The sequence below is a fragment of the Alligator mississippiensis genome, chromosome 10, assembly GCF_030867095.1.
Source record: "Alligator mississippiensis isolate rAllMis1 chromosome 10, rAllMis1, whole genome shotgun sequence".
Lineage (NCBI taxonomy): Eukaryota > Metazoa > Chordata > Crocodylia > Alligatoridae > Alligator > Alligator mississippiensis.
Window position 1 is genome coordinate 25,452,400 of NC_081833.1, and position 22,566 is coordinate 25,474,965.

The following is a 22,566-nucleotide window of genomic DNA, read 5'->3' on the forward strand; positions in this document are numbered from 1 at the left end:
AATATAGCCTTCCTCCCCAGTGATCTTACTTGCCAGGAGTTACACTGGCTCCTGAGATAACTAAAGTTTATTTGGCTTGTCCTACATATCCATGTTCAATCCTTGTTGGTTTTCCAACAGCTGGAAGGAAATGAAGAGTTCAAAGAGTTTTTGATGGTTCACCAGAAACGGTCACAAGTAGCCACTTGGGCCAATGACACATTGGCAGAGGAACCCAAGGCAAGAAAATTGAAGCCAGTAACTGATTATCTGAACTTCGACTCATCCGAGTCAAGTGACCTGAGTGAAGAGAGTGGGGATGAATTTCAAGAGGAAGAAGATAAAGGCAACAAAAGTAATTATCTTGGATACCCCTTGTCGTCTTGATTGGTGTATTCATGTGGAGGCTTATTCTGTGGAGTACCATGAAGCTCCTGGAAAACTCTGGCTGCCTTTCAACTCCCTCTGGGGTCAGTGGGATTTGGGGGCTCAGCATCTAACAGGACAGCCCTAAATATTAAGTGAAGAGAAGTAGCTTGAATTTGCACAGAAGTCTGATTCTAATGCAGATCTCTGCAGTGGTGTCTAGATTATGCCCAGGGCTTCAGATTTCAGTTACTAGTCTGCTAATTTGTTTCTACTCATAAAAGCAGAAACCTCTTCCATAAGCTGTGTCCAGAGCTAATCCAGGGCAAAAATGTGTGTATTACTGTTACTGTGTTTGTTCCTCTCTGCTTCTTGGGTTTTTAATTTAAGATTCAGATATTTTGTGGGCTGGAAGTGTCTGCTAAAATTGGGGAAATAATGGATTTTAGATTTGGTAGCTCACTCCCAAATTTGGGGAAAAGAGGGGTTCAAGTCGCATGGAAACAAATATCTTGGGGGTACGGGGTTTTGGTCTTTTGGGGTTTTTTTATTGAAGCAAGAAAATGGTGGGGGGGAGGGGGGGAAAGTGTCTTTTGGGGTTGTTCCAAACCTTTGTAAGTGTTTAGGGTTAGCCTATTGTTTAACTTTTATTTATTTTTGTTGAAGATGTTTGTTTGTTTGTTTGTTTAATGAAAGCCGCTCTTCAGAGTAAAAAGTCAAAGAGGTTTTATTTGGAGAACATTTCAACTGAAACATTTTTGATCTATTTGAATGAGTCATAGAATCAAGTCTCTCAAGATTTTTGAAAAACTTTCCCCAATTTTTTGGTTGAAAATAGTTGCTGAATTTGTGGATAGTTTCACTTCTATTGAAGCTCCCATTTCTCTGCAAATTACTGTCCATTGAACAAACATTGTCATGTGTTTATACATTCAGGTCCTTGCATTTTGGGGGCTTTCCTTATCACTGTAGTTTGGATGACCCTAACATGGAGAGTGGCTTCTCAGGAGAGTTTTATTTCAACATGGTCACAGAATACTGATTTGTTCTTAAACACCAGAGTGTTTTAGTGCTCATGAAATATGCCCAAATATACAACCCAGAAAGCATAGTGTAGATATCAGCGGAGTGGGATTTTGTTTCTGCCACTGAGTCTATTTAAAAAACCTTCAGTTGTAAGAAAAGAGTTCGTGCTCTGATGCCTGCTTAATGCTTAGCCTCTTTGTTGAGGCAGTTTATTGCTCATTGCACTTGTATTTTTCTGGGATTGGGATCCACCTCCACAGAGCATTGGTTTGCAATTACTGTCTCATCTAATAAATGTGACCATACAGCCTAGAGAGTAGTAATAGCTTGTAACCCCTACTGACTGGCTGGATTTGAACAAGAGGCCTTAGAAAGGAAAGTGGAATGGTAATGGAATACAGAAGCAGGGCCATTCTCCAGTGCCTTGTATGTATGGAAGGAGTTTGCTCCTGCATTACCTAAAGTCTTCCCCTGCATGCCTATATATATGTATTGCTTGCCATTGTGGGAAGAGGATATAGGCATTTGTGTGCACAGTATCTAATGCTCTGTTTTCACTTCTTGACAGCTAAGGGAAACCCCACAGAAAAGGTGGCTGTCACGAAAGGGCTTTCTGATATGGATTACTTGAAATCGAAGGTGGTGAAGGATACTTCCTTGGATGAAGAGAGTGAGGAGGAAGAGGAGGACAGTGAACAGCATGAGGAAAGTAGTGAGGAAGAGGAGAAGCCTAGCAACATGGAAGCTATAGACGTCCAGATGAAAAAGGGAGCTATGCTGGAAGAAGAGATCAAAGAGCGAGGGAAATCAAAGGAAGAGGAGAAAAAGAAAGGCACTAAATCAGAGGTATAACCCAGTCAGAGGCAGGGCTAAACTGTGAATGCATGTCCAGGCGAACTTGGAAGTTCAGGCCCAGCTCCATTAGATCTAGGAATCTCTTCCCATAGGAAGAGCTTGATGCACCTCTCCTCTCTCCTGATGCAGTGGATCACCCCCACCCCCATCCTAGGTGGAATGGTGCTTTTTGGTGGAGGGAGAGAGGGTAATCTAGCTGGGAACTTGGGAGACCTGGCTTAGACTCCCTGCTTTGCTACTGACATCTTGTATGACATTTGGCAAGTCCCTGATAGATAAATTCTATTTTGCTTTATGTGCCTAGATGGCAAGTATGAAACCAGGGAACTTCAGATTTTGGCTCATAAATGCTGCTTGCTATTCTGCTGGAAGCAGAATGGGGGAGGTGGGCTTGCCTACCTTCGTAGGTGATGTACAGGGGAAGGCACATACCTCCCCCAGACTTCTGTGCTGATGGAGAGACCTAGGGCTGCGACCTGGCCAGAGCCAAGCCTCAAGGGTGGTGACAGTGGCGGTGCAATTTCTGCAGCAACAGCAGGGCACAGAGCTTCAGCACAGCCAGGGCCCGGGGGTGGTGGTGGCAGTATGATTTCAGTGCCATCAGCGGGGTGTGAGGCTGCAGCCTGGCTGGAGCCAGTGTCTGGCAGTGGGGAGGGGCCCAGCAGTGGCACAGAGTTGTGTTCTCCCCTCCCCACACTGTCAACACTTATGAATTATCTATGCCTACCTTTTAGTTCAATGAATTAGTGGTTAGGGCAGCTGTCTAGAGAGTGGAACACCCAAGCCCTAGGCTGCCCCTCATCCACAAGAGGTATAAACCTGCATCTCCTACTTCCCTGCAGAGTGCTCTAACCACTAGGCCACAGGCACATGTACCAGTCCTATCATGTCAGTCTTCATAGTATCCAAGTGTCTCAGTGACCCTGCTACCCCACATCAGCTTCTGGAACAGAGGAAGAGCTCTCCATTCAAGAGCATCCTTACCCTGTACCTGTGATCAGGAAGTGGGCAAATTACTCTGCTGTTTTCCCGTGCTTTCTGAGTAAGACTACCTTTGTAGCATCAGGCTGTCACCGCTCCCACCTGCACAGCACGTTATTTGCCTCAATTGTTTCCTCTCCTCAGCTGAAGAATTGGGCTGATTCGACTGAAGCGACCATGCTATACACTGTGAAGCTGCGTGGTGCCCCTTTCAACGTCACCGAGGTAGATGGATCTTTCATCATGGCCTTTTGCTCTCTTTGTCAGGACTTAAATGGTGTTTGCTATGTATGTGACTGTATCTTTGTGTATGTGGGGTGTGGAAGAGGGTGTGGAGGTGTGTGTGGATGTGGGTGGGTATGGGGGGTTTGTGGGGAGAAGTGTTTGTGGGGATGTATGGAGGGGGAAGGTGGCTTGAGGAAGTGTGGAGTGTGTGTGGGGGTGCATGGGTGCATGTGTGTTGGGCTGTGTGTGCATAACAGTGCGGCTCCTCCCAGGGGCGCGTGCATGCGCACATGTGTGTATGTGTGAGGAGGGGGCAGTATGAGGGAAGGTGTGGGGTTTGTGGGGGAATGTGTGGGTGGGTGTGGTGTTTTTAATGTGTGTGGGGAAGGGTACGTTTGTGGGGGAGGGTTCGTGGGTATGGTGGGGTGTGCATGAGACTGCTCATACACACCCTCCTGAGCCTGTCAGCACCCGCCCCTCAACAGCCCAGAGCCTGCGCACCTTGCGGCACCTGCCTGCCACTGTCAGCAGCATGCAGCCTTAGCGCTCCCTGTGTCCACTGTGGACTCACCCCTGCTGGAGCAGATCAGCTGACACCCATGCTCAGCCCTGACCTAGCCACCCTGCCCTGCACCTGCTCCACACTGCCTGCCTATGGTGTGTCCTGCCGCCCCCTGTCACGCAGCGGAGCTGGGGCACCTCCGCAGCTGGACTGCCTTTCTAAGCAACCTAGGTGGCAGGCAGCTCCTTCTGGCTGCCGCTGCTGCCAGCCCCAGTCCCATGGTACAGGCAGGGACCTGTGCTGCACAGCCCCAACCTCACATGCCCTGCTCCTGCTCCGGTCTCATCTGTCCAGGCTCAACAGTGGCGGCACAAGACAAAAGCTGTTGCTCAGTGGGTGGGAAAGTGGCCTCTCCCATTGCCAGCAGTTCCCTGCTGCAGAACCCTGCACTGGATTGTCCTGTGTCTGCGCTGTGCTGACCCCGCTGCCCCATGGGGCAGCCAAGAGGTGGCAGTGATGGCAGCGGAGACGCAGGGCAGCCCCACAACGGCTCTGGGCAGCAGCAACATGGAACTGGCAGCAGCGGGAGAGGGAGGGGCCACTTTCCTCTATGCTGAGCAACAGCTTTTGTCCTGTGCCACTGCTCCTGAGCCTGGGCGGGCATGCTCAGAGCAGGCACAGGTGTGCAAGGTCAGGGCTGTGCAATGCGGGTCTCTTCTGGTACCACAGGGTTAGAACTGGCAACGGTGGGAGTTGGAAAAAGTTGCCTGCCCCCTGGGCTACCTAGAAAGGCATTCCAGCTGTGGAGCTGCCCCAACCCTACTGCGTGACCAGGGGCAGCAGGACATGCCATGGCCAGACTGTACCTGGGCCAGGGGACCGAGGGACCTACCACCCACAGGACGTATTTGCCCACCCCTGCCATGGGGGCTTCTGTATTCATCCCAACTGGGAGAATAGAAAGTGGTTTGTGTGGGAATGTTGCCATCTCTTGAACTTGCTCAGTCCCTGACTCTTTGCTTCAAACTTGGTAAAGTGTACATTCCTCATGTATAAAACTAGTTTTCAAAATTTTGGCTGAGTCCTTGAAGCCAGTTACTAAAATTGTTGTTGCTCTGTTTTCCCTCCTTCTATTTGCAGCAAAATGTTAGAGAATTTTTGCTGCCACTTAAACCTGTGGCAATACGGATAGCAAGAAACAAGCATGGAAATAAGACAGGTAACAGATGTTGCATTTGGTGCTTGGAAGATGCCTGAGGATTGTTTCTCTTGTATGCCTCTCTCCTCTACTTTACACTTGCAGTTCCAAATCACTAGTATGTGCCTCAGTTCTTGTGCATCTTGGGCTCCCCTGCCTTATGGCTTGCCATCGCTAGACCCTTCGCTGGTATATGGCCATGCTGATAGAGCCCCCTAGTGGAGATGTGTTAAGGGAGGTGGGTTGTGTTTTCTTGTCAGTTATCCACTGCACCATTTCTCTGAATTATATAGACCAGTGATTCGCAGCTATGGTGCTGCGAGGTCCTTTGAAGGGTGCTATGAGGTATGAAGAGATAAGCAGATAAGTGTAGGCTGAGGCTTAATCCCTGCCTGGCATTTACCCTGGCCCCACTGCCTGGCCCCTCTATAAGGAGGTAGACACTGTAATACTTTTTTTTTTTTTTAATGGAGTGCCACTCAATTCACAGAATTTACTGAGGGGTGCCTTGAGCCTACTGAAGCATGCCTTGAGTCTAAAAAAGGTTCAGAACAACTAACATAGAGCGATCAGTGGACATAACTGTTCTGCAAATAGATACAATATCAGCTACTCTGTGTGTGTGTGTTTCTTAACTCCTAGCAGATACAGCTACATGAACACAACTTAGTAACATAGTTGTGACCTTAGAATAGTGCTGATGTACAGACACACATACGTTTGGAGCCATTTCAAAAAGGCTTCAGCTCTTGTGGTCTACTTGCTGCGTGGACAAGCCAGGAACACTACAGATGCAATAACTGCTCCAACTTTCAACACTGATTCATCCAAGTTTAAAGTTGGAGAGGTTGGCTACATCTGTATCACTTATGGTTGAATAAGTCTGAACCATAAGAACACAACTGCTGCAGACGCCTCCCATTTTTTTTAAACAGCTCCAAATGTGTGTGTGTCCATACCCTTATGAGGAATGATGCTATAAAGCTAGTGTCACATCATAGATTGTTGCAGGTGCTTTTCCAGCTGGGATTGTGTCACTTTCTTACAGCTGCAAGTTTTGGAGAGCCAAATGGGAGAATGAACTAGTTTCTCTTGTGGTCCTCTATAGCAGGCATGTCAAACATGGCCCACGGGCCAGATCTGGCCTGTGGAGCCGTGTCGTCTAGCCCATGGGGCTAGTGGAGGAGCTGGGTGTTTGGGAAGAGGTAAGCAGTGGCTCTGTTAACCCTGTGTGGCTTCCTTACCCTGCTCATTCTGTTGCCAGAAGTAGATCCAGATTGGTCTGGACCCAGCACAGGGGCCAAACCAGTTTCATGCCTCTGTTCTGTAGAATAATTGTTCATATTCCAATTAGAAGCTTTTTTTCCTTGAGGTGCAGACCTCAGCTTCACCTTATTTGTACTAGGGACCCTAGCTGGTTACTGAGAATGGTGTGTGTGAACAGCAGAAAACCAGAGTGAGTTTCAGGAAGACAGTGAATTTCTGCTGTGCAGTTTTCCTTTCACGTGCATCCGTTACTCCTTCAAAGGCTCATTGAGACACTTTAAAAGCGTAGAGAGTACACTGGGGACTGGCTTCCAGATTGATTTATGGCCATATACTTGTACATGCCAAAACAGAAGAGGTCTTTAAAAGTCACCCCTTTTAAGAAAGCAGCCCCTTCTGTGTGAAAGCAGGTATAATTTTTAGGCCAGAGTACATTTTTAATGGTTAATAAAAGCTATACATGGGAATCTATAAAGAAAAACCTGACTTGCTCTTAGTTAGCTAATTAATGTAATTAACGTTGATGCCAAAGGAATTCGCATACCCCACGTATTCTTCAGTTGGACCTCTTTTTTTCCCCCCCCCCACCCAGGTTATGTCTTTGTTGACTTCACCAGTGAGGAAGAAGTACAGAAGGCCTTGAAACAGAACAAAGAATACATGGGTGAGGCTTGTTTGTTGCTTATTACTACCACACATAATAGGTGCTGTAATGCTGAATTGACCCCCTTTGCTGGTAAAGTGGTAGGAAAGGCACGCTTGATTCTGTTCTAGTAGAAGATGATGCTCATACTCGCAGGCTAAAGGTACAGAGCAGAGATACCTTAGTGTCCTCAGCCTGCTGATTTCAAGGTAATCCAGAGAATGAACTACTAAACTAACCTATTAGTCAGGGTGGGGGGAGCGGGTTACAGGGGTCTCAGGAATAAGTTTTCTGACTGTGCCTAGGCAATTTGAATCTGATCTGGGTTGGAATTGGAGGGGAGCAGTCACCTGCTAGCTATTAGTGAAATAAATTGTCGGGCTTTAATCCACCAATAAATGGACTGATGACCTCTCATGCCAAAAAAGCACTCTTGCAACTAGGCCTGCTGTAGCAGTTTGAGCAGAGACATCCAAGATCAGCTGGATTTGGGGACTTGCTTTCTGCTTCTAAAGTCTTTCCCTCTGCATGTTGGTGCATTGTTATAAGTGAACTCTTGTTCTACAGCTGTGTGCACTGCACTTGTTTCTGTAGCTGTATAGAGGTCTCCAGGCCTAAGGGCTGCCCAGCTAGTTATCTCCTGTAACCAGCCCTAAACTTCCTTATAAAAGAATCACTGGGGCAGGAGTGTGCAGCAGCAATCATGGGATCTCTGGGCCACACAGAGATTCACCCTAGATATTTTCCAAAACTTCAGTCCTTTTGGCTTAGAAACAGAAAATGAGTCCTGTGAGACCCTGCACACTGTGATATCTGACTGACAGAGAGCTGAACAGTACAGAGATAGGTAGCTTAGACATGGCTAAAGCATTGTATTCCCGATCCCAAAAATCATGCATCCTGTCATGCCAGGCATGCATGGCAAAATGTGACTTTTTTTGGCCAGGGGAGGGGGGAGATTGGGTATAATTCCTCAAATCCCAATTGCATGATTAGTGGGACTGAAGCAGGACTCAGAGCTGCCTTCTGCCTGATCCCAGGAATCGGGCACAGTGCAGGTGTATCACATGCCACACATGCAATTTAATCCATGATACAAACCAGTCACAAAGATTAATGTTGAACATCTTTGTTTCTGGTTTGCCATTTTTTCGTGCCATAAATTGGCTGTATGAATGGCATGTTGCAATTTATTGTGCAGTTAACTTGTTAATCGTGTAATAAATGTAAGGTATGCCAGGACCCTAACGTTCTTTTTATGGGAGTGGGGTTGGCCAAATTTACGCTAGGGGATATAGTGCAGTTTCACTTAGTCAGTGGAGTTTCTTAAGTTCATGCCAGCAGCATAAGCCCATTCTGTATTTTGATAGGGAAGGAGACCTGTTTTGATTGCTTTAGGGTTCAGAGCTCACCACAACCTTTGGAGGTGCCTGAGATTTAAGACATCTCTCTGGTGTCTATGACAGGTGGGCGCTATATTGAGGTGTCCAGGGAGGAGCGGGTACCAAAGATGAAATTTGCACAGAAGGAACAGCAACCCTGGCAGAGAAGAAAGAAGGATGATGAGGAAGAAGAGGACCTGTCTGAGTCTGGGCGGCTTTTTGTGAGGAACCTTCCCTACTCTGCAACTGAGGAGGACTTGGAGAAACTATTTTCCAAATATGGTAAAGTACCAACTTGGTTGGTTGGAATTGCTGTGTGCATGGTTGTCGTTCTTTAGCAAAGCCAAGATTGCCCTGTGTACATATTTTTTTGCACTTGGTGCTCTGGTACTCACGCTTCCCTTCATCCATTGGCTTTGTATGGAGGATGCCAGCGCAGATCTCTGTTCTGCAAAGTCAGTGTGATTTCTGAGCAGTGGCATGTCACAGAGAAATCTTGCCTTTTTATTGCAGGTCCTCTGTCAGAGATTCACTTCCCTATAGACAGCCTGACCAAGAAACCCAAGGGATTTGCCTTCATCACATACATGATCCCTGAGCATGCAGTGAAGGCCTTTGCAGAAGTGGATGGGCGGGTGTTCCAGGTACAGTTTCTTTCACTAGCGTGCATCACAGGATGCAGCTTAGGGTTGTTTAGTCACAGTGTTGTAAATCAAATGGGCAAACTCTTGAGGAGGTACTCTGCTAAATAGGATGCTTGGTTCCTCCCTTCCAGTGCCTTGAGTAAATATAGTGCCATTCTGTTTTTCCACCTGGGAAAGCTTAAGTCTGTGATACAGCAGCACTAGTTTGCATGGCCCATTGGATTTAAACCCCCCTGGCCTACTGGAGGCTGGGAACCCTGCAGGGAGCTACTCTGTTATCAGAGCAAAAAAAGTCTGAGCCCATGGTCTTTCAAATTCTACAGGTGCTGCTTAGAGTCACTTTAATGCCAAGCAAGAGAAGGGAGGGTGGAAGAAGGCCCTTCCACCTCAAGTTGAAAGGCTGTTGTGGAATGACATTGCGTGACACTCTTGCCCTGATGCACTCAGATTCATCTTAACTGGGGCTGCAAGTCTCTTCCTTTCATAGATATCCAAGCAGTAATGGTAGATCTTATGTATTTTCCATCCCCTAGGGCAGAATGCTGCATGTGTTACCATCTACCCTAAAGAAAGAAGCGGAGAACACAAATGCTGCAGGATCCTCTTCATACAAGAAGCAGAAAGACTCCAAGGACAAAGCAAACAGTGGCAGGTAGGGAGGGAGGTGACATTGGATAGCTGGAACCTTTTGTTTTTAATATGGCATTAATTACAACATTGCCCATTGTGGCCAGAAATGAAATTGCACATGGATTTTTTTTCCTGCAAGAGGGGAACTGTATCCCAGACTAGTGTCAGCTAAATGTTGCTGCTGTGTGATATGTCTCCTGCATCATGGTCCTAGTGTTCCATTTCTGGTCACTTCCTCCCCCCTGCCCCCCCCCCCCCCCAAGAAAAAACTTGAATGCACTTTGGCTTCTATGAGCTGCTGTATTGGATTGATCTATATCCTGACTCTCCAGCAGTAGCAGTAGAAGCTGTGACTGCCTGCCAAGCTGTGACGAGGTGACAGCAGGTAAACTTTCAAGAGAGGAAGTGAAGAATATTCAACCTGATTGAAATGCATCCCTTGTATCTCTGTCCTGCTGCGTATAACCTAGTTGCTCCACTTCTCTGCTGTCTTCCTTCTCAGTTTATCCTCTACCTTTCCTCCCTTTTGGTTTGTTACCCTCACTGCCAACAGAAAGTTACAAAGGATGTCTTCTCTGGGCTATTCAGAAGGAATCACTAGATGAGAAATATGTGAGTGGTCTTATGAACTGGGCCTCTTCTCTCTCCAGCTCTCATAACTGGAACACGCTGTTCGTGGGGACAAACGCTGTGGCAGATGCAATTGCGCAAAAGTACCATACCACCAAGAGCCAAGTGCTTGATCACGTGAGTTGGATACTTGATTTCCAGTGTCATATTAGTCACATGGATGGGAAGAGCAGTCTACAGCTTAAATGCAGCACCACACTAGTCCTTTGGATGTTGTTTCAAAGGGTCTTTGTTTGCTCCTTTGCAATATATACTGTGTTTTCATGGCTAGCAGAGAAGATGCTTCTCACTCCATGGAAAGGCTCTTGGTGTACCTCCTGACTTCCATCTAGATCAGAGGTAGGCAACATTTTTTGTCCGGAGTGCCGAAAAAGCCCACAATGCTTACCTTGGAGGGTGCCGGAGTGCCAACATGCCAGAAAAACAAAACGAGGGCAAGGGATACATGGCAGGATGCCCTGCTTCTGGCCCTTGCCCCCCACCCCTGCCCCCCAGCTCGGGCTCCGTTGCTATCAGCACCTACTCAGAACCTTGGCCAGCTGCAAGCATGTGCTGCCTCCCAGCCCTAGCTGCATCCTGGCCCCAGCTGCCTCCCAGCCCCAGACCCGGCCCTGGGCTCTGGGGAGTCAGCAGATACCAGCAATGCTCCCCGCAGTGCTGCCCTCGCTGCCGCTTCTGCAGAGCGGCGTTGGAACCTGGCACAGCAGGGCACAGAAAGGGGTGCAGAAAGCTGCCTGCTGCTCTTAGGTCCTCGTTGCCCTGGCCACATTTTTCCTGCAGGTGGGGGCAGCAGCAAGAGGCACAACTTTGCGTGCTGCCCACATTACTCTTGTGCACACAGGGGAAGTGTGACCAGGGCAGTGCGGGGCTTGCAGCAGCAGGCAGCTTCCCTGTGCAGCCCCTCTTTGTGCTCCTGCTCTGGGTTGCACACACTGTGCTCCCAACCCTGCTGCCCTCCCCTGGGCCCTCCGGAACGCAGTGTGTGCAACCCAGAGCAGCAGCAGACAGAGGGGCCACACAGGGAAGCTGCCTGCTGCTACAAGCTCCGTGCTGCCTGGGTCACACTTCCTCTGTGTGCATGGGAGCAGCGTGGGCAGCATGCAGGGTTGTGCCCCTTGCTGCTGTCCCTGCTCAGGCAGCTGGGGCTGGCGCCAGGGCGGAGAGGCAGCAGATGTTTGCAGCTGGCCCAGCTTCTGTGTAGCTGCTCATAACCACGGAGCCTGAGCTGCTTGGCTTCCATTCTCTCAGCTGCCTGCTGGGAGCAGTCCTGGCTGGCAGCAACTACTCAGACCTGGGGCGGACTGCAGCTGGGAGGCTGCAAACAGCTGCTGCCTCCCCGGCCCCAACATGTGCCAAGGAAAACGGCCTCGCGTGCCATGCTTGGCATGCATGCTGGGCGTTGCTGACCCCTGATCTAGATCTTTAGCTCTTCTGACTTTTTAGAACCTTCAGAGTGTGAACCCATATGCTGTTGCCACGAATCTGTACTGACAGTGCCAGAGGTGGGAGGCATTTGAGCATTAATATTATTTGCAAAGGTGGCTTGTGACCACTTAGCTGGTACATCACAGCAGCCATTCTCTACCTGGCAGGTCCCGAGGTTCTTTATAGTTCATTATAGGAGGAGTTTTTCAGAAGCACTTGACATTGGTGTGTTGAAAACCTTGGTTTGAGTGTTTCACATGAAATAGCTGCAGGATACCACGCATATACCAGCACTGACTAGAACTGTCAGATTCATAGTTGGTAGGGTTGGAAGGGACCTGAGCAGATCATCAAGTCTGACCCACTGCCATGGGCAGGAAAGAATGCTGGGGTCAAACGACCCCGGCTAGGTCTCTATCTAGCCTCCTTTTGAAGACCCCCAGTGTAGGAGCGAACACAACTTCCCTTGGAGGTTGGTTCCAGATCCTAGCTGCCCTGACTGTGAAGTAATGCCTCCTGATGTCTAGCCTGAATCTACTCTCTGTCAATTTATGGCCATTGTTCCTTGTTACTCCCAGTAGTGCTTGGGAGAACAGGGACTCTCCCATTGCCTGCTGGTCTCCCTTGGCCAGTTTATAGATGGCCACCAGATCCCCTCTCACAGCCTTCTCTTGTGGAGGCTGAACAGGTTCAGGTCTTGTAGCCTCTCCTCATAGGGCCTGCCCTGCTGCCCCTGATCATGCAAGTGGCCCTCCTCTGGACCCTCTCAATTTTGTCCACATCCCTCCTGAAGTGCAGCGCCCAGAACTGGACACAGTACTCCCAACTTCGGCCTGACCACTGTCATATAGAGAGGGAGCATCACCTCCTTGGACCTGCTTGCGATGTATCTGTGGATGCATGACAAGGTGCGTTTAGCCTTCCTGACTGCGTCCCCACATTGGTGGCCCACGTTCATCTTGGAGTCTGTAATGACTCCAAGATCCTTTTCTTCCTCTGTGCTGACAAGAGGGGAGTTCCCCAGCCTGTAGGTATGGTGCTGGTTCTTTCTCCCTAGGTGCAGTACCTTGCACTTGTCAGTATTGAATCCCATCCTATTCTCATCTGCCAACCCCTGTAACCTGTCCAGATCCAATTGCAGCCTGTCCCTCCCTTTTACCGTGCCCACTTCTCCCCACATCTTAGTGTCATCCACAAATTTGAACAAGGTGCTTTTCACCCCCTCGTCCAAGTTGCTGATGAAGATGTTGAACAGTGCGGGCCCAAGGACTGAGCCCTGAGGGGCATCACTGCCCACATCCCTCCAGGTCGAAAATGACCCATCCACCACCACTCTGTGGGTACAGCCCTCCAGCCAATTGGCAACCCATCTGACTGTGTAGGCATCGACACCACAATTTCCTAATTTTTTAACAAGAATGGGGTGAGAGACAGTGTTGAAGGCCTTCCTAAAGTCCAGAAAGACTACATCCATCGCAACACCTGCGTCCAAGGATTTTGTGACCTGGTCATAGAAGGCCACCAGGTTGGTCTGACAGGACCTGCCTTGAATGAACCCACGTTGGTTACCCCTAAGTATGATCCCTCCCTGCTGGTCCCTTGCAGATGTGCTCCTGGATAATTTTCTCAAAGAGCTTTCCCAGGACCGAGGTAAGACTAACAAGTCTATAATTTCCTGGGTCCTCCTTCCTCCCTTTTTTGAAAATGACCACATTGGCCCTTTTCCAGTCCTCTGGCACCTTACCAGAGCACCATGAGTGCTTGTAAAGCTGTGCCAGGGGTCCCGCAATGACCTCTGCTAATTCCCTCAGCACTCTGGGGTGGAGATTATCAGGACCTGCTGATTTGAACATGTCCAGCCCCTCCAGAAGTTCCCTGACTAGGTCCTCACGGACCCTAGGCCTGGCTGCGCCTCCCCTGGGACCATCGGGGATCCCAGTGAGGGGGATGACCTGGTCCCTGTTCAGAAAAATGGAGGCAAAGAAATTGTTAAATAGATTAGCTTTGTTGTCTGGTGAGACCACCAGATTTCCAAGTGTGTCCTGCAGAGGCCCCGCATTACCCGGAACCCTCTTTTTACCCCCATGTATTTAAAAAAGGTTTTCTTCTGTGATCCAGGTCAAGTCAGACTCCAGTTCAGCAAACAGGAGTCATATCTTGGCCCCTCTCACATCCTACTGCATGTGGTTCCATAGGTGGATCTAGGATTTGTAAAAGGGAGGTGCAGATAGTGTGGCACATCACATATAATACAACACATGGCTTTTCCCCATTTAAAGGGAAACTAGAAGCTTTAGTAATATGCTTTGGAGTCACACCATGTTATTTAATTTAAAATTAAGGAAAAACCAGTATAACTAGGGCTGGTAATTAATTGCAGTTAACGTGCTTGATTAATGAAGATCCAGTTAATGTGTTAATTACGCATGTGGTTTTGAAGTCTGCGCCCAGACTGAGCTGCCTTGCCCTGCTGCCATCCCTGCCACCTCTGGGCTGCACTGCAGGACAGAGGGAGCTGTAGGGCAGCCTGGGCATGGCCTCTGGGTAGCTGCAGCAGGAAGGGGAGTGAAGGGTGGCCCACCCATGCAAAACTTCCGTCCAAGGCCCTAAGAAGCAATGCTGGGGGTATAGGGAAGGCAGCTCTGCCTGGCATCCTCGGGCTCCACAGCTTGGGCTTAGGCCAGGTCAGGAATGCCTGGGAGCTCTGGCCCGAGCTGCCTCTGGGCCCACGGTTCCCCATGCATCCCTGGTCTGGACCCCAGGGAGTGGTGGTGACGGCACCCCCACCTAGGCAGCTGCTGCTGGTGGGCGGAAGCAGGATTCCCATGGAGCCACCTTCTGCAGCCCCTGGCCCGATCTATGCTGCATTCCTAGCCCTTGCCCAGTGCTGATGGAGCCTGGACCATGCCCACCATTGTTGCCACTGCAGCACCAGGCAGAGCTGCCGCTCTCCTCCCCATGCTACCTGGGCTCTTCCCAGGCAGTCCTGACCTGCCCCAGAGCCTGAGCCATGGGGCCTGAAGGTGCCAGACAGCCCCACTGTGGCAGCTCCGTGTGGATCCCAGTGGGACACAGGCTCTGGGCAACTGCAGCAGGAAAGCCTTGGGAGGGGGGGATGACCTTCCTTGGACTCCAAACCTCACACACACCTCCCACACCCATTGCCCAACCATACAAAGTACCTGCATACTTTTGAGTTTTTCCGTGCATAACTTGGAGTTTTTAGCTGTGCGATTTAAAATTGCAGTTAATTGTGACTAATTTTTTTAATTGTGCAGCTAATTGTGATAATTTTTTTTAATTGTTTGACAGTCCTACTATGTGAATGGGCACTAATTTGCTTGATGAATATATTAAGTTTAAAAAACACAACAAACCAGTCAAAATAGTCAAAAGATGTCATTAGTCCCATAGTTGTTATAGAAGTGTACATCTCTTATTCAGACTCATAAAATAAAATCTACCCTTCTTGTGCATCTTGACACTACCTCCAACACTTTACTGTCAGTTACTTTTACACCTGAGTTAATACCACACCTGGATTAAGGTTTTTAGTTAGAGCTAAAAAGAGTCTTCATGGCTGTGAAATAGAAGAGAGACATTATTAGGAATGGATAACAAACAGCAAAATTGCAAAAGTAAGTAACGATTGAATAGTGGAACTTCAAGATTATTAGAAGACAGATGGTTGTTAACAACTGTGGAGTGGAAAGATTAGCAGGAATCAAGGAGAGAATAATGAGCCATGAAGCCAGTTGACTCTCATGGCTGCCTGAATGGAAATGCCACTGCTTCTCCTAAGCAGCTGGTTTTAAAGTTTGGGTGAAGCAGGAATCAAAGGGATGTGCAACTGCACTCTCCTGGATCCTTCCCAGTATGGTCCCTACCTTTTTTGCTAGGTTAAACAGTGGAGGGGTTGAGCCAGTTATCTTGAGCATTGAAGAGAAAATTCAGTTGAAGTTCCAAAAATCATGCTAATTGAGACCAGCCCCTGCGTGATTACAAAAGCTGGTGGTTGAACAGCAATGTCCCAAACCATAACTGAGTCTACGGTATAACAAATTGCGTTTGTAGAGTCCTTTGTTAACATTGTTCAAGCAGCAGACTTCCTTCTCAAAACAGAGCAAGAACTTTTTAAAAAAATTTTAAGGGAAGAAAAGAAACTACATTGCAGAGAAACAGTGAGTGGAGTGCAGTTGTTTGGCATTCTGCAGCAGATGCTTTCTTTGCATTGAACGCCAGGAGCTCAATGTTTATGAGTGAATAGTGGTGGTAGTTTATTTACAGCTTTTGCTAAAACAATATAATAACATTGACAATAACATTTACATAATAATAAAATAATACAATTTATGGTGGTTGGCGAAGGTGTACGATAGAATGACATTCTGCTATTTTAAACAACATAAAAATTAAATATAGTATCTGATGATACAAAAACATCAAATTAAACTATATAATATCGTAGAGTAAAAATTTTTAATTTCAGAATTCTCTTCTATTTTCCACCCTCCTCCTTTATGCAAGTAATGTAAAAGCACCCAAGGAGTACAGGACTGCAAGTTTGTTAGAGTGGATACAAATGGCTTTTTTCTTTATTAGCCTAGTACTTAAAATTTTCCACTGAGAGAGATACCTCCTAGCCATTTTGTGAAGACAGCCTGTTGCGTGAACAATATGTATTTGCCTAGGATAGCCTGGTACAAATTTGAAAGCTGTGGCATGCCATATTCCTTGTACTGAGGTGTTGTCAACTAATGATGTGATAAGGGTTTGGTATTCAATTAACAAAATGCATTATCTCATCTATCTGGTTTACCTCTCACTATAACTGCTTAGTCAAATCAGGTAGCAATACGTATCAGTAGGGTGAAACAGGAGTGGTCTGTTAAGTGCCCTACATAACAATTTGACACATGGTGATGCTGAATGCAACAATAACTTGACTAGCTAAGGACCAGATTAGCTTCTCTGAAGAGGAAAGGCATAGGATTTCACCTTTAGTTTCTATGCAAGTCTCCCATTAGATCTGATTCTGGGTGGTGCAGGAGTTGCAGGTGCTCATGCACTCTCTGATTAGGCCTACTTTTACTAGCCTAGTGTGGTCCTAACACTGTCACATCTACATTTTTTCTCATCTGCAGGAAGGCAGAGGTAGTGTGGCTGTGAGGGTTGCCCTGGGGGAAACGCAGCTGGTTCAGGAAGTCCGCCAGTTCCTGATCGATAATGGAGTCAGCCTGGATTCCTTCAGTCAGGTAAGACCCTGACAGCATAGAAGAAACTGTTGTTTGCTTATGAGAGTCTTTCCCTTCCCTTTGGCATCAGTGAAGGTGTGGGGGTGAGAAGGGGTGTGGGGGGGGTGTGTGGGGGCAGAAGTTGGGGATGGATTGCATTATAACATGTTTTCACAAACATTGCTTTAGTTGAAGGTTGTGGGATGTTGGACTTTGGGGCTGTCTGTGCAATACTCTTCTGTTTAGAAGGGAGTCATTCCTCTACTAAAAAAACTGAGGATAGAGAGAGAACCCTGTATTAATGGGCAGTACACTGTGGACTTAACAAGCAAGATGTGTGTTAAAAACATCTGAAAGCCAGTGTACCCACCCATATTGATCATGTTGTGTCATCAGCATGAAACTTGAGACTTCTGTAAGCCCTCTTACCCATCACTTCCTTGTGCCTAACACCTGCAGTGTAGTGGATATGTGTAGATGACAGCTGTCTGATTTGGAGTCACCAGCAATGGAGTTGAAAGTGTTCAAATCCTAAACTTCTATGAAAACTTGAACAGTTCTGACTTGTCCCCCTTCCCACTCTTGTTTACTTGCACCTTTCTGTCCCTGAAAATTCAGGGCTCTTTCTTGCTTGCATATGCTTCTGAGATGCTGAAGGTCCTATAGGAAACCTTGGGCTAGTATCTCAGAGGTGTTTAGACTCCCTTCAGTATAAGCTTTGAAAAGCTAAGGCTCTTCCTTTTCTCATTTAAAAAATGCTGACTTTTTCGGTTTCAAGGGTGTCAAAGATACGGCCTGTGGTGCTGCCTATGGTCTCAGAGTTGACTTGCAGGCAGCATGTGGTGTGCACCAGATGGGCCCCATACATTGCACCCACAGATTTTTCATGCACCCCAAAATGAAACCTTCTTTAAAGTAGGATGTGACAGCTATTTCTGGGCTTTCAGAGCAGTAAGTGAGGAACTAGTGTTTGAAGCTGGAAGATAGCGGTGTGTGGGGGTCAGACAGCTGGCCCCACAGGCAAATGGGTTTTCTCTGCTATTGCATCTAGATTTCAGTGACAGGAAGTGCCACTGTATACAGCTGTTTGACAGTTTGCCATGTCACCAGGAGGAGTATTAAATGGAGCGAGTAACGAACTTTCATTTCAGACCCTCTTTAAAGAAATCCCTGCTGTCTTCTCTTTCTCCCCTTCAATCGTTAGGCATCTGGGGAGCGGAGTAAAACCGTGATCCTAGCAAAGAACCTTCCTGCTGGTACTTGTGTGACCGAGCTGGAGGAGGTGTTTGGTCGACATGGCAGCCTTGGACGGGTGCTGCTCCCGGAAGGGGGAATCACAGCCATTGTGGAATTCCTGGAGCCCACAGAGGCCAAGCGAGCTTTCACCAAGCTGGCCTATTCCAAGGTTAGTATGTGGAGTTAACCCTTTGAGGTTTCGCATCTAGTTTAGGCAGACTGAAGGAGCCCTGATGTCAGGGCCTTCTTGACTTGGGAAGTTGAGAATCATTTTACCATAGCTTAAGACAGTGGTTCTCAACCTTAGTAGACTTGAGACTTCCTTTGGAAAATGCTGCTGTTTAGTTTTCACTCATTTTTTGATTACAGAAAAATTATAGATCAATTCTGTTGCAAAAAATTTGGAAAGACCATGCTGAGTCAGAATTTTTAACAGTATGGATTCCTATTTGAAATCTCTGGTTTTATCTTGTTAGTCATATTTCTACACTCACCAGTGCTAAGTGGAAGTAATGTAGGTTCTTGGTTAATGTAGACTGGCTGAAAGAAAGTCTCTAAAAAGAGGAGAAATGCGATGTGCTTTAAGGAGAATTACATACCCTTTTGAGTGGTAAAAGCAAAAGTCACTGCTTAACATATATATATGATAATCCCCATACTTTTGTCCCTTCAGTTAAGTTCCACTCCAGTTTCTAGCATGCAGTCTAGTTGGGTGTGTTGGAAATTCCTTACTAGGACCTTCTACTGTAACTCCAATAAGAGAGAATTAGCCTCATAATTTTTTCTGCTACTACAGCAGTTCTCAACCAGGCGGCTGTGACACCCTGGGGTGCATGGAGGTCTTTTCAAGGGAACTGCAAGGTGCCACACAGTGTTAGTACCGTTGGGCATGCAAACATGGTTCAGAAGATTTAAAACCAGAGATTTCAACTAGGAATCCATAATGTTAAAAACATTTTGACCTGTTGTGGTCTTTCTGAGTCCTTTGCAACAGAAGAATTGCTGTATTATTTTTCTGTAGTCAAAAAAAGAGAGGTAAGAGCTGGCATTTTTCAAGAGGTGCCTCAAACCAAATGAGGTGCCTTGAGTAGAAAAAGATTGAGAACTACTGTGCTACAATAAGGCTTTTGAGAACCCAGAACTGAGATTCAAGCTTTCTGTATTTTTTTTCCCTATCCCTCACCTGCAGAGTTTTCCTTTTCTCCTTTATCTGTAGAGATCCTTATCTGTTACTCTTGCAGTTCCAGCATGTCCCTCTGTATCTGGAGTGGGCCCCTATGGACATCTTTTCCTGCCCACCCCCTGAGAAGAAACAGCCTGAGACACCAGAAGAGGCAGAAAGAGCAAGGCTAGGAGCTGGTAAGACTTTGGGGAAGATGCACGTGTTTGTCTTATTTTTTCCATAGAATAGTGGTTACACTGTTCCTGTTCTGTTTGGAAGCCATCTCATCCTGCACTGGATCTTAATTATGCAAGGCACTGCATAAGCGGATAGTAGTAGCTGTCCCCAATCCAAATATCTGACCGACTGAAAAACAAGCCAGAACTGATTAAACAAATGGCTTCAGGAAAGGGGTAGCCTTATAGTTTACAGCATCTGTCTTGGCCTGGGAAAAATGTGGTGTGGTACAGTTGATGACTTTGCCACAGACTCTTTTGTGATCTTTGGACAAGTCATTAGATTTATTCTCTTCCTCATGTGAATTGGGGTAGCCCTTCTGTACTTCACAGCAGTGTTGGGAAGACAGAGTCCATTAATGATTCTGGGGTACATGATAACACTGCATTGAGGGCTACTTAGGAACCCAGATAGGAGGGAAGAGTGTAGTAATAAATCCAGTGGTTGTGGTGCTTAAAGCACAGTCTTGCTCCTCTGCTGGCTAGGAAAACAATCTGACACCAAAATGTTAAAGCAAATTGACTCTTCCCCCAGTCCCAAACTTCATCGCAAGATAAAACCTTGGCAGCTATAGTCACCAATGCTGCAGATATTCCCCACAAGAAGGGGTTTACACAGCTGAGCACATGCCCATTGGACATGTATGTCATGCAGCCCCCTCCTGGAAGGGCTTTTCAGCGTAATTGAGGGGCCAGGCTTAAGAGTTCTGGCTCTAACTGAACAATGGAAGCAAGTGCCAGGCAGCAGGGCTGGGCCAGCTGATCGCCTGAATGGCAGACCATGGATCTGTGTGTGCATTTATGTGCACGCCTGTGTTAATTTCAAGCCCGACTGCACGCCTTGCGCGGGTGAATTCCCATTGCTCTTATTGCAAGGACGTGACCTTTTTTTTATATCTTCCTCCTCCTATCCCTGGGGCTTTTTAACGTTTCTCTTGCATGTTTGGGTCCTTAAACTCTTTTTAAAACAAACGCAGAAGGAGGCTGGATAGCTTTGGGTTGATTTTTAATTGTTTTGCTGGAAGCCTTTTTAAGACAGGGTGGGAGGAAGCTGATGAAAAGCTTTTTCACTGTTCTGTGCACAGGTCATGAGGGAGGGACAAAGGTAGGGGGGAGCCATTTTATCTCCCTGTAACCGAGACCCTCACCTCAAGATAAAGGGCTTTAAGCACAGGAGCTCCTGGAAAGCTGCTCGGGGCTGATAATGGTCTTTGCTGTCAGCCTTCGGCACTGTGTGTTTGGGGGAGGGAGCAGGGCAGGAGGCAGCAGTAAATTCCACAGCCTGATTACAATGGAGCTCCTTGTGGCTGTGCGTGACTGCATTTTATTGTGCTAACCACAGATGGAGGCACCTTCCCCCCCACCATCACCACCTCCTTCTCACTAAATCTTTCTCCTCTTCCAACCCATTTCTTTCTTTAAAACCAGTGTATTTTCTGCTCAATGTTTGCTAATTTCCAGAGTTTCAACAGGGGTAGAAGCAGTTAACAACACAGATAACAAAGGACTCTAAATTCTTGCTGCTCTGAAAACGTGTTTGCCCACTTAGATTTTATTAACCTTAACCTGAGTATCTGGCTAAGAGCAAGTCTTGAACCAAAGCAGAGATCTTTTTGTATATTGGAACCAACACCTGTCATGATGGGTGGTGTTTCCTAGTAGCCTTCTCATAGAATGAGATAGCATATTTGGTGGACTTGCCATAATCACAGCTTAATACCCAAGAAAATGCATCTACGTTGGCTTTCCTAAGATCCAACACTGCTCCTATTTGTTTGAAGCCAATTAAAAACATTAAATCCCTCCCCCCCCAATTAAATTGTGGGTTAGGGTTAAAAAAAAACCCCTTATTTGAATGGTAATCAGGGGCAAGATTACCATTCACATAACTTTCTTTGGTGTGGGCCCAAAGGGCTTCAATGAGTTTTACATGTTCCTCTGAAGCATCTTGTACTGGCCACTGAAGCAGGAGGCCAAGACAGGCAGAACCTGAACATGAAATGCTGTCTTATGGCCGCTCTGCAGAGCGCTGTTGGTTGGCATTATAGGTGCATGTCTTGCTTGGGTGAGGCAGACAACCTACAGTTGGTGATGGAATATGTGGGGTGGGCAGTAAAGTTAATGGATGGGGAATGAGCAAGCTCAGCACTTAAGGAAATCAGCCTTCAGATGCTGTGGCAGTGGACCATAATACAAACTTACTGAGATGTGGAGCTGTGCTTGATTGCTCGTTGTCCTTCATCTTTTGCTCCTGGAAGAGCAGCTGAAGAGTTGGCCTGCAGTTTGACAGTGACATCCCTTTAAAGGAAGGGGAGACCATGAACTGCATGGGCAAGACCCTCCCATCTGGGCATGGATGTTTCTTGAAGTCAGCAGTACCTTTAACTGATGCAGGGCTAGCCCAGAGAGAGTGTGTGGGGAAAGGTGCGAGTTTTAGCTGAACGTTCTGAAAGAGCCGTGTGCTTTCTAGACCTAGGATTAAGGCTGGACACAGAAGAACGTAGCAAACAGGGCCTCGGAGTTCTCCATTCTCCACGTGGATTGGAGAAAGCAGAAAGTTTGGGGTTTTTTTGTTTATTTTTAGTGGATTTGAGGGCACAAAGTTTCCAGCTCAGGTTTTGATGTTATCATTCTGTTATTCATTTTGTGTCCCTTCTCAGCCTGCGTTTCCCTTTTTTGCTGTTATCTTCATCCCATCTGTAGAAAGCTAGCTTCCTTGGCTGTTTTATTGCTATATTTCTAGCTTCCTCGGCTGTTAAACAAATCATGAAGTTCTTTTTCCCCTTCCCTTTTTCCTTTTTCTTTGCTCTTTGAGACAGATAGGAGGGCTGTATGTTCTACTGATGTTAAAAGGACAACATTATCATTGTTGCCATTTCCATTAAAGCATAAAAGAGCTATTTAATGACAAAGACCTTGAAGATTAATTAGAAGTTTAATGTGTTT

At 47.0% G+C, this 22,566-nt stretch overlaps 1 protein-coding gene across 2 annotated transcripts in view; it reads left to right on the plus strand.

Moving 5' to 3' along the window:
* RBM19 (RNA binding motif protein 19) overlaps positions 1–22,566 on the plus strand; it is a 121,420-nt gene that overhangs the window by 3,017 nt on the left and 95,837 nt on the right. For both annotated transcript variants that reach the window (XM_019493747.2, XM_006265820.4), the window contains exons 5-16: positions 121–334; positions 1,940–2,217; positions 3,352–3,432; positions 5,075–5,153; positions 6,991–7,062; positions 8,508–8,705; positions 8,937–9,067; positions 9,601–9,719; positions 10,348–10,444; positions 16,897–17,007; positions 18,191–18,391; positions 19,464–19,581. In XM_019493747.2, the coding sequence (XP_019349292.2) occupies positions 121–334; positions 1,940–2,217; positions 3,352–3,432; positions 5,075–5,153; positions 6,991–7,062; positions 8,508–8,705; positions 8,937–9,067; positions 9,601–9,719; positions 10,348–10,444; positions 16,897–17,007; positions 18,191–18,391; positions 19,464–19,581 (1,699 nt within the window). The remainder of the gene's footprint in view (positions 1–120; positions 335–1,939; positions 2,218–3,351; positions 3,433–5,074; positions 5,154–6,990; positions 7,063–8,507; positions 8,706–8,936; positions 9,068–9,600; positions 9,720–10,347; positions 10,445–16,896; positions 17,008–18,190; positions 18,392–19,463; positions 19,582–22,566) is intronic.